Source organism: Mobula hypostoma, chromosome 2 (genome assembly GCF_963921235.1).
Source record: "Mobula hypostoma chromosome 2, sMobHyp1.1, whole genome shotgun sequence".
Classification (NCBI taxonomy): domain Eukaryota; kingdom Metazoa; phylum Chordata; class Chondrichthyes; order Myliobatiformes; family Myliobatidae; genus Mobula; species Mobula hypostoma.
The window spans coordinates 87,163,602-87,179,368 of NC_086098.1; the positions used below are offsets into that span (position 1 = coordinate 87,163,602).

General features: G+C 39.7%; 1 protein-coding gene across 4 annotated transcripts in view; it reads left to right on the top strand.

The window, feature by feature from the left end:
* The window catches only part of fbxo30a (F-box protein 30a), a 35,430-nt gene extending 21,070 nt beyond the window's left edge, over window positions 1–14,360 (top strand). For 3 of the 4 annotated variants that reach the window (XM_063040030.1, XM_063040034.1, XM_063040038.1), the window contains exon 3: window positions 11,606–14,360. In XM_063040030.1, the coding sequence (XP_062896100.1) occupies window positions 11,606–11,809 (204 nt within the window). In that variant the 3' untranslated portion in view covers window positions 11,810–14,360. The remainder of the gene's footprint in view (window positions 1–11,605) is intronic. The other variant, XM_063040044.1, reaches the window with a different exon arrangement.
* The last annotated feature ends 1,407 nt before the right edge of the window (window positions 14,361–15,767 follow it).

Here is a 15,767-nt window from a genome sequence, read left to right on the forward strand (position 1 = left end):
TTTCCCTATAACATAATGCCCTCTCGTATTATCCATTGAAAAAAGACACTGGCTTTTCACTCTATGCCCCTTATCACCTTATACATGCCTATTGCCTCTCATCCTCCTTTGCTCCATAAGATGTACTTTCTAGTCCAGATAATGATGGATTTTAATAGTGTGAAGTGATCCATCAGTGAAGAAAGATGGAGAGATGTTGCAGACTATATGTCAGAACCCTGAAGTGTGTCAGGAACAGAGGTATCAATGTTTAAAAGTGATGAGAAATGATAAGGGACAGTTAGAATGGTAAATGGGTCACTGAGCTTCATAAATAAAGGAACATATTAATGAACCGTGACAAAACGTAGCTAGAACTTTGTCCAGTTCCAATCCATACATTCGAAGAAGGATATAAGATATAAGAGAGTGCAAGAACTGATGAATTTAGTTACAAGGTTAGACTGACCAAGCTGAGTTCTTTTATATTAAAGTTTGCTGCACCTAAAAGGTTAGAATCCATCTGGAAAATTTAGGTGCATCATAAATTTATTTTTGTTTAGAGGTCACAGCCCTTGCAGCACAAAGAGCCCACACTGTCAGTTATACCCATGTGGCCAGTTAGCCTGCTAACTCGTACATCTCTGGAACGTGGGAGGAAACCCACATGGTCACAGGGAGAACATACAAACTCCTTACAGACTGGCAGGAAATGATTCTGGGTTGCTGGCGCTGTAATAGCATTATGCTAACTGCTATGTTGTTGTGCTGTGTTTTTAGGCAGCAGTACAGTGCAGGACATAAAAAAGTACTAGAATTTACTCATATATATATCCTGTGATCAATCTCATGAATGGTCCCATAAGCCTTACCCCTAATATTTCTCCCCCCATGCCAGTGCACACACAATGACAGAGGAACTCAGCAGGTCAGGCAGCATCTATGGAGAGGAATAGAAAGTCAACATTTTGGGCTGACTTCCTGTTTTTCACCTTCTCCTCCCTTGGGCACTTCACAACATGGTATCAGCAATTTTTTTTTTTAAATTTTATTTTTATTTGGATAAGGAATTCACAAATATCATGTACTTTTTTCACACATATAACCTTTTCCATTTTTTTATATGTATAAAACTATATTTATACATTCTTAAGTACACATTGAGATGATATAAAAGGAAATTAGACACTTAAATAGATAATTATGTACTGTGGTAATTCTAATCTATTAGGCTAAGTAATGGTATTAGTTGTTAAGAAAAATAGTAATAATAGTTTCCATATAACTCTTCTGGACCATTTCCACTGGTCCAAAATGTTGTATGTAAGCCTATGTAACAACCATTGTAGGTGTTTATATCCTAATTTGTTCATGCTTGCTCCTGCCCGCAGACATAATTATCCAATCCCTATGTACTTATTTACTTAATTTTTTCATTTTTTATCCCTTTCCCAAATTTTTCCCTTTACTTGTGTTAATTCTCTATTTTCCAAAAGAAAACAAAAAAAAAAGACATTTCGACTAGGGGTGCTTACGTTAGCAATATTACTGTGTTGATGAGAAGAGCAGTATAAATCATTAGGAGAGTCATCTAAAGTCTGCTCGCATTGGGGTTATATATTCAATCCATTTGTTCCAGATTTGATAAAATTTTTCTTTTTGAATTCTCAGGGAGTAAGTCAACTTTTCCATTTTAAATATTTCCAAGATAATTTCGTACCAATCTTCTAATGTAGGTGGTATTGGATTTAGCCACTTTCTAGTGATTGATTTCTTACTTGCCGCTAAGAGGGCCTGCAGCAACTTTATGTCTTCCTTCTGTTCAAGAAACAATACATGCCCCAAATAGAGCGTCTCAAAGTTCAGAGGTATCTGGGACCTAAGTACCTTAACTAATGTTCTATGAATACCTTCCCAATATAGACTTAATTTAGGGCAATCCCAGAAAATATGAAAATGATTTGCCTCCTTGGAGCCGCACCTTCTCCAACACGTCGCGTTTGTATCTTTATATTTTTCCTGGTATGGGCTCTTGAAGTATCTTATAATGTTTTTCCAACAATGTTCTCTCCAAGTCAAAGAATTAGTCGAGGACCATTGAAAGCTGCAGATTTTCCCCCAAACCTCCTCTGAAAGTACCAACCCCGCTTCTTTCTCCCACTTCTCTTTAATATACAGTGTATTTACATTTTTAGCATGGGAGAGTGCATTATAGAATCGAGAAACTGATTTACTAGGTATTGAACTGCAAGCCGAATTCAGAATCTTGAAAAATTCTAATTCTACTGTTGATAGATCTATATATCTACAACTCTGGTTAACATAGTTTCGTACTTGAAGGTACCTGGAAAAAGTCATTGTGTTCTAGGCCATGTTTGTCCTGCAGGATTTGGAAACTTTGTAATACTCTTTTATCTATAAATGAGAGGTAGGTTGTAAGACCTTTCTTTATCCATAGCTCAAATCTTTTATCTCCTCTGTTGGGAAGGAATTCGGTATCATATGCACACCATCTAAAGAGTTTTAACATGTTATTAATTCCACATGAATTAACCACCTTCTGCCATACTTTTAATGTAAGATTTATCCAAGCATTATTAAATTTTTCCAACTGGGTCATCAATCCTTTGTCAGCTATTGAGGCCTGAAGAGGAAAACTGTCAACTAATCCAAATTCTATTTCCTTCCATCTAGCCTTATATTCCCTATTACACCAATATAACAGAGGGGTTATCTGTGAGGCATAAAAATAATTTCTCAGGCAAGGAAGAACCATACCTCCTCCTTCCTTCCCTAACTGTAAGGTGTTATATCGAATTCTAGGTTTCTTTCCTTGCCAAATGAAGCGGGAAATCCATTTGTCCCATTCCCTGAATTGATTATCATCCACCTCCACTGGTAAAGTACGGAAAAGATATAATAACCGAGGAAGAATATTCATTTTTATAGTATTTATCCTTGAATTTAAACTTAAAAAGGGGATAAGATTCCATCTATGCATATCTGCTTTTATCTCTGAGATTAATGGCCCATAATTTACCTGTGACAGTGTTGAAAGATCCTTCGGCAGGGTTATTCCTAAATATTTTAATGATTTAGCTTCCCACTTAAGATCGTATGTATCCTGCAATTTTTTGGATGGTGTATAATTTAGGGACATAACCTGCATTTTCTTTACATTTATTTTATAACCTGATTTTTTCCCAAAGTCATCCAACAGTGTAAACAATCCTATAAATGATTTTTCTGGTTCACTCAGATAGACCTAAACATCAGGTATCAGCAATTTCACAAATGAACGTAACTGAGAAATAATGGATATACACTCTTCTGGGATCCGGGATTCAAGATCTTGAACCTTGTATAGCTTCACTTCACAAGCTGTGGATTTATGGTGCAATCCATGCCCCCTGTGTTGAGCATGCTGCTGTGTGTCACATTACTTAAACCTCTATTAGTAACCTGAATGGTCCAGAGGCTGGCCACCTAACTGTCAGAGCTCAGAATATTGTCCACCAACTAATGGGGCAAGAGCTGCAGGAAACCTGGGTCTATGGCTGCATTCGAGATTGGGGCAGGTGATATCTGGAATGGAAATGATTTAGAGTACGGCATCATAGACAACAGACTAGTCAAATTGAAGTTCAGTTTGTCATAGAGCAGTATGGCACAGAAATAGGCCCTCTGCCCCATCCTGTCCCTGCTGAACTGTTATTCTGCATAGTCCCATTGACCTGCATCGGGACCATAGTCCTCTATACCCCTACCATCCATGTACAAAAAGGTGGGTGTATTTTGCATGTCAAGTGAATAATCCCACCAGGAAACAGGCTGAATGTCATGAGGTGAAGCAAGCAATGGAAGATTATGAGAACAGAATGCTAGTTAACAGTGGGAACTTGAGTCTTCAGTAGGCAGTGATTAGGAAAAGGGTGCGTCTGATTAGAGTTAAAGTGGGACCATGGAGGATGAGGCTGTGACTGCAATAGCTGAAATATTTTGTATTGATCTTCACTGGCCAAGAGAATGCTGTCCAAATGTTGGCTGAGGGCAAGTTGGTTGAACTAGTGGATGTGGTGAAACTTCAGCTCATGGGATTAGAACAACTGGCTGTATTCTAAGGAAAACTAACATGACTTGTTCAAACTAAATTGAGGTTGAATTTTTACTAATAGGGGAGGTTAATAAATACAATAGTCATACAGAATAGCAACAATGTATCCATCCATATTAATCCATCTTCTAGCACTTAACCTATAGCCCACAAGTAATTCAAGTGCTTATTGAGACACACATTAAATGTAGTCAGCAACTCTTTCCACTCTCTCTCTGGCAGTGCATTCCAGGTACTCACTGGGTGATAGAAGTACCCTTCTGATCTCTTAACTCCTTACCCTAGATCTATGTCCTTTAGTTGTATTCATCTCTTGTTGATGATGAGATTATCAGAAGGAAATTCCTGTATTTAAATCAAAGGTTGGTGAATAAACTGGCACCCCTGTAAGTGAACGCAGCAGGCCAGGCAGCATCTCTAGGAAGAGGTACAGTCGACGTTTTGGGCTGAGACCCTTCGTCAGGACAAACTGAAAGAAGAGCTAGTAAGAGATTTGAAAGTGGGAGGGGGAGGGGGAGATCCAAAATGATAGGAGAAGACAGGAGGGGGAGGGATGGAGCCAAGAGCTGGACAGTTGATTGGCAAAAGGGATATGAGAGGATCATGGGACAGGAGGTCTGGGGAGAAAGAAAAGGGAGAGGGGGGAAAACCCAGAGGATGGGCAAAGGGTATAGTGAGAGGGACAGAGGGAGAAAAAGGAGAGAGAGAGAGAGAAAGAATGTGTGTATATAAATAAATAACAGATGGGATATGAGGAGGAGGTGGGATATTAGTGGAAGTTTTAGAAGTCAATGTTCATGCCATCAGGTTGGAGGCTACCCAGACAGAATATAAGGTGTTCCTCCAACCTGAGTGTGGCTTCATCTTTACAGTAGAGGAGGCCATGGATAGACATCCCGTCTGGGTAGCCTCCAACCTGATAGCATGAACATTGACTTCTCAAACTTCCGCTATGCCCCATCTCCCGCTCATACCCCATCCATTATTTATTTATTTATATACACACATTCTTTTTCTCTCTCTCCTTTTTCTCCCTCTGTCCCTTTCACTATACCCCTTGTCCATCCTCTGTTTTCCCCCCCTCCCCCTTTTCTGTCTCCCTGGGCCTCCTGTCCCATGATCCTCTCATATCCCTTTTCCCAATCACCTGTCCAGCTCTTGGCTCCATCCCTCCCCCTCCTGTCTTCTCCCATCATTTTGGATCTCCCCCTCCCCCTCCCTCTTTAAAATCTCTTACTAGCTCTTCTTTCAGTTGGTCCTGACGAAGGGTCTCGGCCCGAAACGTTGACTGTACCTCTTCCTAAAGATGCTGCCTGGCCTGCTGCGTTCTCCAGCAACTTTGACGTGTGTTGCTTGAATTTCCAGCATCTGCAGAATTCCTCGTGTTTGCCCCTGTAAGTGGTGACAATGGAGAGGAAATTGGTTTATGGATGAAGGTCATGTCACATGGGATTTTTGTTTAGAGGGAAGGTGTACCCTATGGATCAGTTTAGGTTTCACTGGTTTTGGTTGTATGTGATGACTTGGAGCTGTGTGTACAGGATGAAATTAAAATCGATGGAGTTTGTATGTTCTCCACGTCACCGCGTGTGTTTCCTCTGGAGGCTCTTGTTTCTTCTCACATTCCAAAAACATACTGGTTAGTGGGTGTAATTGTGTAGCGCGGCTTGTTGGGCCAGAAGGACCTGTTACTGTGCTGTATCTCTAAATAAATGAAATCTAAGACATTAAACTTGGTAGAGTGCTACCTGAAGAAAATATTAAGAAGTACAGTCGATGTTTTGGGCCGAGACGTCAACTGTACTTCCTATAGATGCTGCCTGGCCTGCTGCGTCCACCAGCATTTTGTGTGTGTTGCTTGAATTTCCAGCATCTGCAGATTTCCTCATGTTTGCGAAAATATTAAGATGCTGGTAGAAAGGGCAAATAAATAGTTAGATATTAATGGAGGGAAGTTATCCATTATTATAGAAAGATGGAGAGATGTTGCAGACTAGCTGGTAGAACCCTGAAGGGTGCTGGGAGCAGAGGCATAAATGTGCCTAAATGTTTACAAGTATTAAGAAATGATTATTAAGAAATGAATACAAGTATTAAGGGAGCAGTTACAACAGTAAATAGATTACTTTACATAAGTTCCTCCTTTCGGTTAGAAGGTTGACACAATGTGGTGGGCTGAAAGGACCTTTACTGTGCTGTACTATTCTGTTCTAATACTGAGTTTCATAAATACAGGCATGTACTAAGAAACCTTTATAAAATGTATCTGAAGCATTGTCAGTTTCTAGTCTGTATGCTAAAAGAAGTTGTGAAGATGTAAAAGAGTGCAAGAAGGATTTATTAAGAACGATGAGTTTAGTTATAGTGAACGCAAACAGGAATTCTGCAGATGCTGGAAATTCAAGCAACACACATCAAAGTTGCTGGTGAATGCAGCAGGCCAGGCAGCATCTGTAGGAAGAGGTGCAGTCGACGTTTCAGGCCGAGACCCTTCGTCAGGACTAACTGAAGGAAGAGTGAGTAACTCTTACTCACTCTTCCTTCAGTTAGTCCTGACGAAGGGTCTCGGCCTGAAATGTCGACTGCACCTCTTCCTACAGATGCTGCCTGGCCTGCTGCGTTCACCAGCAACTTTGATGTGTGTTGCTTTAGTTATAGTGAAGCTAGTTTCTTTTGGAGTAAGGTTTACTGGACTTTTCTAGATAGAATCTATCAGTTAAGAGGCACACCAGAAATTTTATTTAGAGATACAGCACAGTAACTGGTCCTTTGTACCAAAAAGCCCTCACGACCCTATTACGCCCATGTCACCAATTAAGCTGCTAACCTGTACGCCATTGGAATGTGGAAGGAAATCAGAGGAAACCTCCTGGGTTGTGTGGAGAACAGACAGCAGCGTGAATTGTAAAGCATTGCACGTCTGCTGTGCTACCGTTTGGAATAGTTCAGTATTGAGTTGTCTCCATGGTTCATGGGCCAGCAGATAAAGATTGAAAGTGACAAATGATACAGAGAAAGCATGTGGAAGCTTTTCAAAAACATGGGACTTGCTGCCTGGAAGTTTGATGGAAACAAACACGGGGCTTTCAAAAAGGAATTGAGTTACGCTGGGAAAATAATTTTGTGTCACTGGGAAAGAGTGTGGGAGGATGGAACGAATTGGAGTCCTCAGTGGAGAGCTGGCGTGGGCTGCACTTGACTGTTGCTTACAATCTGGATTTATCTGGAATGATCTTCCAGTCTTGGGACCCAGTTCCCCAGTCTGTCCAATTCTAAATGTAGTATGGTAATTAATTGCATTATGAAGAACCTTCAGTAAAAAAACCAAAGCCTATGCCAGTTAGTATTAGCTGTTGCAGTACAAATGGTACTCTCTGTTTATTTAAGTCTTCTATTCATAACCTTCTGCTGAAATAATAAAATGGAGGGGACTTGCACTCAGAGGTCACTTTATTAGGTACACCTCATAAATGCAAATATCTAATCAGCCAATCCCATGGCAGCAGCTCAATGCATAAAACTATGCAGGCATGGTCAAGAGGTTCATTTGTTCAGATCAAACGTCAGAATGGGGAAGAAATTTAATCTGTGATTTTAAGCATAGAATGATTGTTGGTGCCAGATGGGGTGGTTTGAATATCTCAGAAACTGCTGATCTCCTGGGATTTTCACGCACAACAGCCTTTAGAATTTACAGAGAATGGTGCGAAAAATAAAAGAAATCCAGTGAGTGGCAGTTCTATGGCTGAGAATGCCTTGTTAATGGGAGCGGTCAGGGGAGAATGACCAGGCTGGTTCAAGCTGACAGGAAGGCGATTGTAACCCAAATAACCACACGTTACAGCGGTGGTGTGCAGGAAAGCAGCCCTGAATGCACAACACATCGAATCTTAAAGTGGATGAGCTACAGCAGCAGAAGAGCACAAACATACAGAAATGTACTGAGTGGTCGTAAACACATAATACTCTGCAGGTGCTGGGGTCAAAGCAACACTCACAACACGCTGGAGGAACTCAGTGGTCCCTGAGTGGTCTCTTTATTTGTACCTCCTGTACCTAATAAAGTGGACAGTGAGTGTAGTTGTGATTTTACGATGAATGAAGAATTTAAAAGCTGCAAATACTGGAAATCTGAAATAAAAAGTGTTCAAATTAAGGTCAGGCAGCATCTGCAGGGAGAGAAAGTGGATGCTTCAGGTCCAAGAACCTTCTCAAAATTTGGAAACGAAAGAGAAAACGAGTTGGTTTCCCTGTTCAGAAAAAAACAAGTTAACTGTGTTTCTCATGTCTTGGATATTAACTTTTACACCTATCGCTTGTCTGCACTCCCTAAACCAATTTGCAATTGATTTTAGAATATACCTAACAAACGCTATATGGAGGGGAATGAACAGTCGATATTTTGGGTCCAAGACCCCCTAATCAGGACAGGATTCCCTGTTGCTTGATTTGCTAGGTTTCTCCAGCATTTTATTGAATTTCAGCATCAGCAGAATCCATTGTGTCTAGCAAAGCTATATACATTGTTCTTCTTAAACTGAACAGCACCCCTCCCCATATACTTTATTACCTGGTGGGTTGAAATCCACAGGTAACAACCACTGATTTCCTGGGTCTATTGTCCAGTTTCTTTTTTTTGAAGGCATGACAGATTTACCCACTCATGTTTAACAGGATCTAGCAGTTCAAACTGCAACTTCATGTTACTTTCTTCACCACCTGAGCCAGCAGATAGATTGTGATTTTAAAAAAATATATATTTCATTAATAGACCAACACGCTCTGAAAATCTCTTCATTCTTACATCACTTAAAAATATTAATGAGCGTTCTGCCATTTCATTTGTAATTAAGTAACTGTTAAAGTACATGAACCTTTTGGATGTGTCAGCATCTTGTGTGCATTTTATTTCATACCTGCCTAAAGTTAGGGTGCCTGTCCAGGCCCATGTTACCATCCAAATCCCATCCACACCACCTTCCCATAGCTAACCTCTTAGGCTGTGATCAGTGCATTGTTTTTTCAAACAAAGTTGAGGCTCTGTTATTTTTCGTTGTACAACTTCTATAAATGGTAAGAGGAGGGAACATCAACTCAGACCATAAGAGGCCTGCGTCGGGCATTTTCATGCCTTACAAGGTGCAGATTGGAAGTCTATGTGGTGTGCCACTCCTTGCACAGACATGAGAGCAATGTGTGATTAAGTGCCTTGTTCAAGGGCACAAACACGCCGCCACAGCTGAGGCTCGAACTAGCGACCTTGAGGTAACTAGACGAACGCCTTAACCACTTGGCCACATGCCCAACATTATAAATGGTAAGATTATGACTTAATGCATCTTTATGTAGGTAAATTGGTTTATTTTCACAAGTTTTTCACTGTCACAAGATACTGTGGAAAAACTTTTTTTGCAGACTGTTCATACAAATCAATTCACTACAAAAATACACTGAGGTCGAACAAGGTAAAACAGTAAGAGAATGTAGATCAGAGTTACAGTACAGAGAAATTGCAGTTCAGGTGGACAGTAGGGTGTAAAGTCACTGAAGTAGATTGTGAGATTCATACTCCATCTTGTACTACAGAATCAGAAAGAGAGAATCTGTTCTTGAGCTTTCAGGATGCACCTTGACCAAGTCCTCATTCAACGTTGTTCGTCGTCATTCTTCAGTAGAGGAGTATAGAGGAGAACAAAATGATTGTCACTCCAGATCTGATGTCCCATAAAAAACACAATAAATCTAAAGAACACAAAAAACCCACTGTAAATGTAAAAGCAATCCTTTAAAACACAATCTACAACCAACTGACTGTGGTTGTATACAAGTTAATATATATTGTATATACATACAGTAGTACGTAAAGTGACATTAGGTGCAGGAGTAGCTAATGAGGATGTACTGGTAGTGGGTGGGTTAATGGGTGGAGGTGTTGATCAACTTGACGGCTTGGGGAAGTAACTTTTTGAGTCTGGTGGTCCTGTCGTGGATGCTGCATTGCCTCTTCCTTGATGGGAGTGGGACAAACATGAAGGTGTTGAGCCTTTCTTACATTAATTTCTTCATATGAGATGTCAGTCTCAGGATTTAATCTACACATCTTTGAGATACAACAAGATTCCTTGTTCTGCTTCCCATCCAGGTGTATTCCAACGAGGTGGTTTAGATTAGATTATGAGGACACTCAGTCCTCTTTTATTGTCATTAAGAAATGATACAATGTTTCTCCAGAGTGATAGCACAGGAAACAGGACAAACCAAAGAGTAACGCTGACAGAGCCACATAATTATAACATATAGTTAGAGCAGTGCAAAACAATACCATAGTTTGATAAAGAACAGACCATGGGCATGGTTTAAAACAGCTCTGCTTTTGTATCCTGATGCATGAACAAGTAGTCACATAGGTTACAGGCTGAGGGCCAGTGCATGTAGATTGTGCAGGGAATAGATATAGGTTGATGAGAAATGCTTATTGTGTTAGTGGCAAACTGTGCTGCTTGTCATCAAGAAAGTGGTGAGGTAATAGACGGTGTTTGTACTCTAGTAAGTTGTGAGCTAATAGACAGTGCTTATGGTCTAATCTAATGGATATCTATTCGACAGTGTTTGCGTTCTGATGGATGTTGCCTATTGGGCATTGTGCTCTAATAGGTTGTTGGGCATTGCCTACAGACTGTTAGAGTGGGAAGAGGCAGTTCAGCCCATTAAGTCCATGCTGCTCTCTAGTCAAGGAATCCAGTTGGTCCTTTCCCTTGCATTTTCTCTATAGCTGAGCAATTTATTTTTCTAAAGTGCGGCAAATAGTCCAGTTAGTCATAGAGCACTACTACACAGAAGCAGGCCCTTTAGCCCATCTAGTCCATGCCCAACTATTATTCTGCCTAGTTTCAACAGCCCACACCTGGATCATACCTATCCATACCCTTCCCATCCATGTACTCATCCAAACTTCTCGTAGATTTTGTAATCGAATCTGCATTTGCCAGTTCCACTAGCAGCTCACTCCACACTTACACAACCCTCTGAGTGAGGAAGTTTCTTCTGAGGTTCCCCTTAAATATTTCAACTTTCACCCTAAACCTATGACCTCTAGTTCTAGCTGCATCTCAGTGGGGAAAAAAAACCTGCTTGCATTTACACTATCTATAACCCTCATAAATAATTCAACCTTTTCATTAACTCAGGTCATCAAGTCCCAGCAGCATCTTTTAAATGTTGATTAATAATTATCTGCATTAGCTTATCAAAAAATCAATTGGCTTAATCATACAGATTAGATTTAATAACCTTAGCCTATTGGATGTTGTGTAGATTGGAAAATATACACTGGAAATGCCAGTTACTATAGTAACATAGTAACCTGTCTGCTGTTGAGTTGGAAAGAATATGTAATCTTTTTCTTTCCTTAATAAGTGCCACCTGAAACCACTCACTGTTTTCTCTACGCCAACCCATTTGCAGGACTGTTAATTGTATGGCACTCTGACATGTGACTTTTCTCTCCTACAGGCCTGGCGATTCAGCACTGCCTTCGGCACAGTTAGTGAGTGGAAGTTTGCAGAAATTGCTAGCATGGCCGACCACCTGAAAGACTGTCGCTACAACACAGTGGAGAGGACTGGGGAGGCTGTGCCATTACCGTGCATGTGTGTGACACGGGAGCTCACTAAAGGGGGACGGCCTTTACGTTCAGTCCTGAAAGCAGTTCTCTAATCTCTTTGCTCACTGACAATGTACTGCAAACAATTCTAATCTTAAATGTGACCCGCCAACTTTGTATACAACTTATTTTGCTTTGTGAAATTTATTTTTGTAGTACAGTAACCTGTGCTGTTGTAATCAAGGCAATGAAAAGGTCTTGAAAGAAACATTGAACTTATGGACGTTTTATGAGTGAAACCTCTCCTTCCTGGAGTCTTCCATTTGTACATACAGTTTCCTGCATGGATCTTGCCTTTAAAACCTCTTGCAATTTTATCCCTCCCCTCAGCAATTGTAAACCCTTGTGAATGTCGGACATATGAAGGAGGTACAGTATTTATCGTCATTTTTGTGTCCTGATCTAAATATGGCAACATCAGTCATTTGGCAAGTCAAATATACACTCAGCTCACATAGAAATGACATTCTGATGTGAGTTACAACTTGAGCATATTGACTTTAGAAATATTGAATTATAGTACAGTGAGCTAGCTGTTGCAAAACAATGTTATACCTCACTGATCAAAAGCTAAGGCAAAGTGCAGTGGATTCATAGTACCTATACAGTTTTGCCACTTTTTGCACTTTAGTTTTAGTCTCATTTTAACTAGCTCACCAAATGGTTAATGGATTCATATCTATATTTTCCTGCTCAGTGGTTCTTGCTCTCCTTGTTAACTTTCTGCCTTTACAAGTATTACCTGTGAAGTTTGACAGTTTAAGGGAAAATGGGCAAATTTCTTTCAAACTGAGGGCTACTTCCAGTCTTCCAACATGAAAGGGCTGTGCTGTTTGAATCTTAAATGACTAATTACATCATCAAAGAAGCAGAAAGCACTCAAAAGAAGGCATAATACTCAGCTACTAAATTATCCTAGTTATACTTCTGAATGCATTTCCCTTTGAATTTTTTTCTTCAACAAAAAAGTTCTACAAATTTTGTTTTGCCCAATTTTGTTTATACATGTTGCAAAAAAAAACTCTCCGTCAGCCTTGGCATGTGAGACTCTAATTGCATAATGAATTGAAATAGCCTCATTTTATCCAAATGCCTTTTCACTCTGGTGGTCTTCTCTCTCTCTCTCTGTGTGTGTGTGTGTGTGTGTGTGTGGAGAAATGATACAAGGACTACAATGGGTGTTGTGGAAGTCTGTGAATCCTATTTAATGGCTGCTGTACACAAGAGTATTCATGGCTCTCATTTGTAAAATCCAGATGGCACCACTCTGTAAAGCTCAGTTCCCTTAAAAGCTGCTGCCTTAATTTCTGTAAACACTTTGAGGGAAGTACTGTATGTAGATCGGTGCTAACATATATTCAGCTCCACTTGTGCTCCAAAATACAAGTTTGCACATCTTCGGGCAACTTTTGAGAAGGCATTATGTTACTTTTTATGAACTTCATTTAAATTTTGTCTTCAGTTGTTTGCAGGGTGAGGAGATACTATTAACAACAGCATTTATTGCCTGAGCAGCTTCATTGAGTCATTTATTGATGTGTTCATTAAAAATCTACTTGTTCTTGGTGATATGACAACTGTCAATAAAATCATGTTGCAGCAAGTACATGTATCTATTAGAAAAGTCATCTAGGTGAAAATATTCAAAATAATGGCATACAGTTTGAGCTTGGTCATCTGACCGACAGGTTGTCAAAGGAATGGGTCAAGGCAGAGAAATCTCATGGAGCCAAGCTTACAGGACCCTGGGGTTGATGTGGGTAGCTGACCTGTGACTGCCCTTGCAGGTGTCTGGTCTTCCAGACAAAGAATACAATGAATTGCTTGAAGAAGAAGACGATGGAATGGAATGCTTGAATTGTGAAATTCTTGTGCATGAGCATGTTTAATTTATGTAATGGTAAAAAGAATGAATTGAGTTTTTCATTAATACCTGTTTCTCCAATGTGTGTATATTTTATTGCTGCATATTAAAGAATACACTACACATTTTGATCCTCTTTTGATCTCCGAAAGCCCTTGCTTGCAGTTGTGTACACAAGCAATAATTCTATCATTTTGGCTGCCTTTTTTTTTATTCATAGCTGCCCAAACCCCCACCCTCTCAATGCACAAGTTGAAAGATTGGTTCAATAACACTGTAATCATATCCATTACCATTTAGTTAAACTTTGCACTGGGTCTACCCATATTTACTATGTTAGCGTGTACACTTTGAATCCCATGTCTGAAATATCACCGAGCCCTTGTGTATTTATCTGCTGTGGGAATAAATGGCATTGAAGAATCACACTAAATTCTCTGATACAATTATTGAAAGTTTAAATTAGCATTTACGTGAAACTTCACTTTACTACACTCTGAGGTTTGGAATGGCAGGAGCTTCTGCTGAATTAATTCTCTCCAGTCTCCTGCTTTTTCAATGCTACACTATGTTGAGCTTTTGTACTAAATGCTGGATTTCATTTTAAACTGCAAGAATTTTAATAAAAGTGTCATTTTTATTAACCACTGAAAGCCTCTTTGTAGATTTGTATAACAAAGCTTTCATAAGCATTAAAACATGAAATATTACAAATAAGCAGCAAGTCAGGCAGCATCTGTAGAGATATACAGAATCATTCTTCATGATGATCTTTTACCTTTCCGCAACACTGATTTAATTTAGAGATACAGCACGGTAGCAGGCCATGAACCCAGTTGTATCTATGTGACCAATTAACCTACTAATCCGTATGCCTTTGGAATGTGGGAAGAAACTGGCACTCCCAGAGTAAACCCACATGGTCACATAGAGAGTGTACAGACAGCGGCAGAATTGAACCCAGGTGGCTGGCACTGTTCTACTGTTTACTCTATCATGCGGTCCCAAATTCAATGATTTGAGAATTGGTAGATAAATATTATCTAATTTGGCCTAAGCCATAAGTTATAGTATTCAATAAAAATGGCAATGTTGCATAATCAAAACAATTAGTGGAGAGTTTATCATTTTACTCACTAACAGTTCTATGACGATAGAAATTGTCCAAAATGCATGTGTCAATATGGCCAAATATCCTTTTGTACTGGTAATTTGGTGAATGCGTTCCATTAATTAGTTCTGAATTCACCCTGACTTCATGCTGACTTTTGGCCATTTTGATCAGTGACTGGAAGATGTTTCAAATAGGAAGCATTGTGTAATTAACCCCAATAACTAAACCCAAAGCTTCCTCAGGGCAAGTTAAAAGTTTCCCAAGTGCCAGCTGAAGGTAGCTGTGAGTTAATTGTCTCACATTTTTGCTACATTAAATTTAACTCTGAAAGGCAGTAATTTTTATTATCAAGCTGTAAGAACACAGAACAGTACAGGGTCTTTGGCCCACAATATTGCGTCGGCTTTTTGACCTATTCTAAGACCAATGTGACCATTCCCTCCCACATAGTTCTGCATTTTTCTTTCATCCATGTATAGGGGAAATGTCAGAGGTCCTGCAGGGTTTTTATACAGAGAGAGGTGGGCGTGTGTAACACGTTGCCAAGGGTGTGGGGTGGGGTAGTAGTCGAAGCAGATATGGTACCTGTAAAAAGTATTCACCCCCCCCCTTGGAAATTTTCATGTTTTATTGTTTTACAACATGGAATCACAGTGGATTTAGTTTGGCTATTTTGACACATCAACAGAAAAGACTCCTCTATGTCGAAATGAAAACAAATTTCTACAAGTCTAACTTTATTACAATTATTAAATAAAATCATTGATTGCATAATTACTCACCCCCTTCAAATTAATATTTAGTAGATGCATCTTTGGCAGCAATTGCAGCCTTGAGTCTTTGTGGATAGGTCTCAATTTCCCCCCAGTTTTAAATAAAACTGCTCAAACTCTGTCAGTTTGCATGGGGATCGTGAGTGAACAGCCCTTTTCAAATCCAGCCACGAATTCTCAATTCGACTGAAGTCTAAACTCTGATTTGGTCACTCCAGGACATTAACTTGGTTGTTTTTTATAAGATTATGAGGACACAC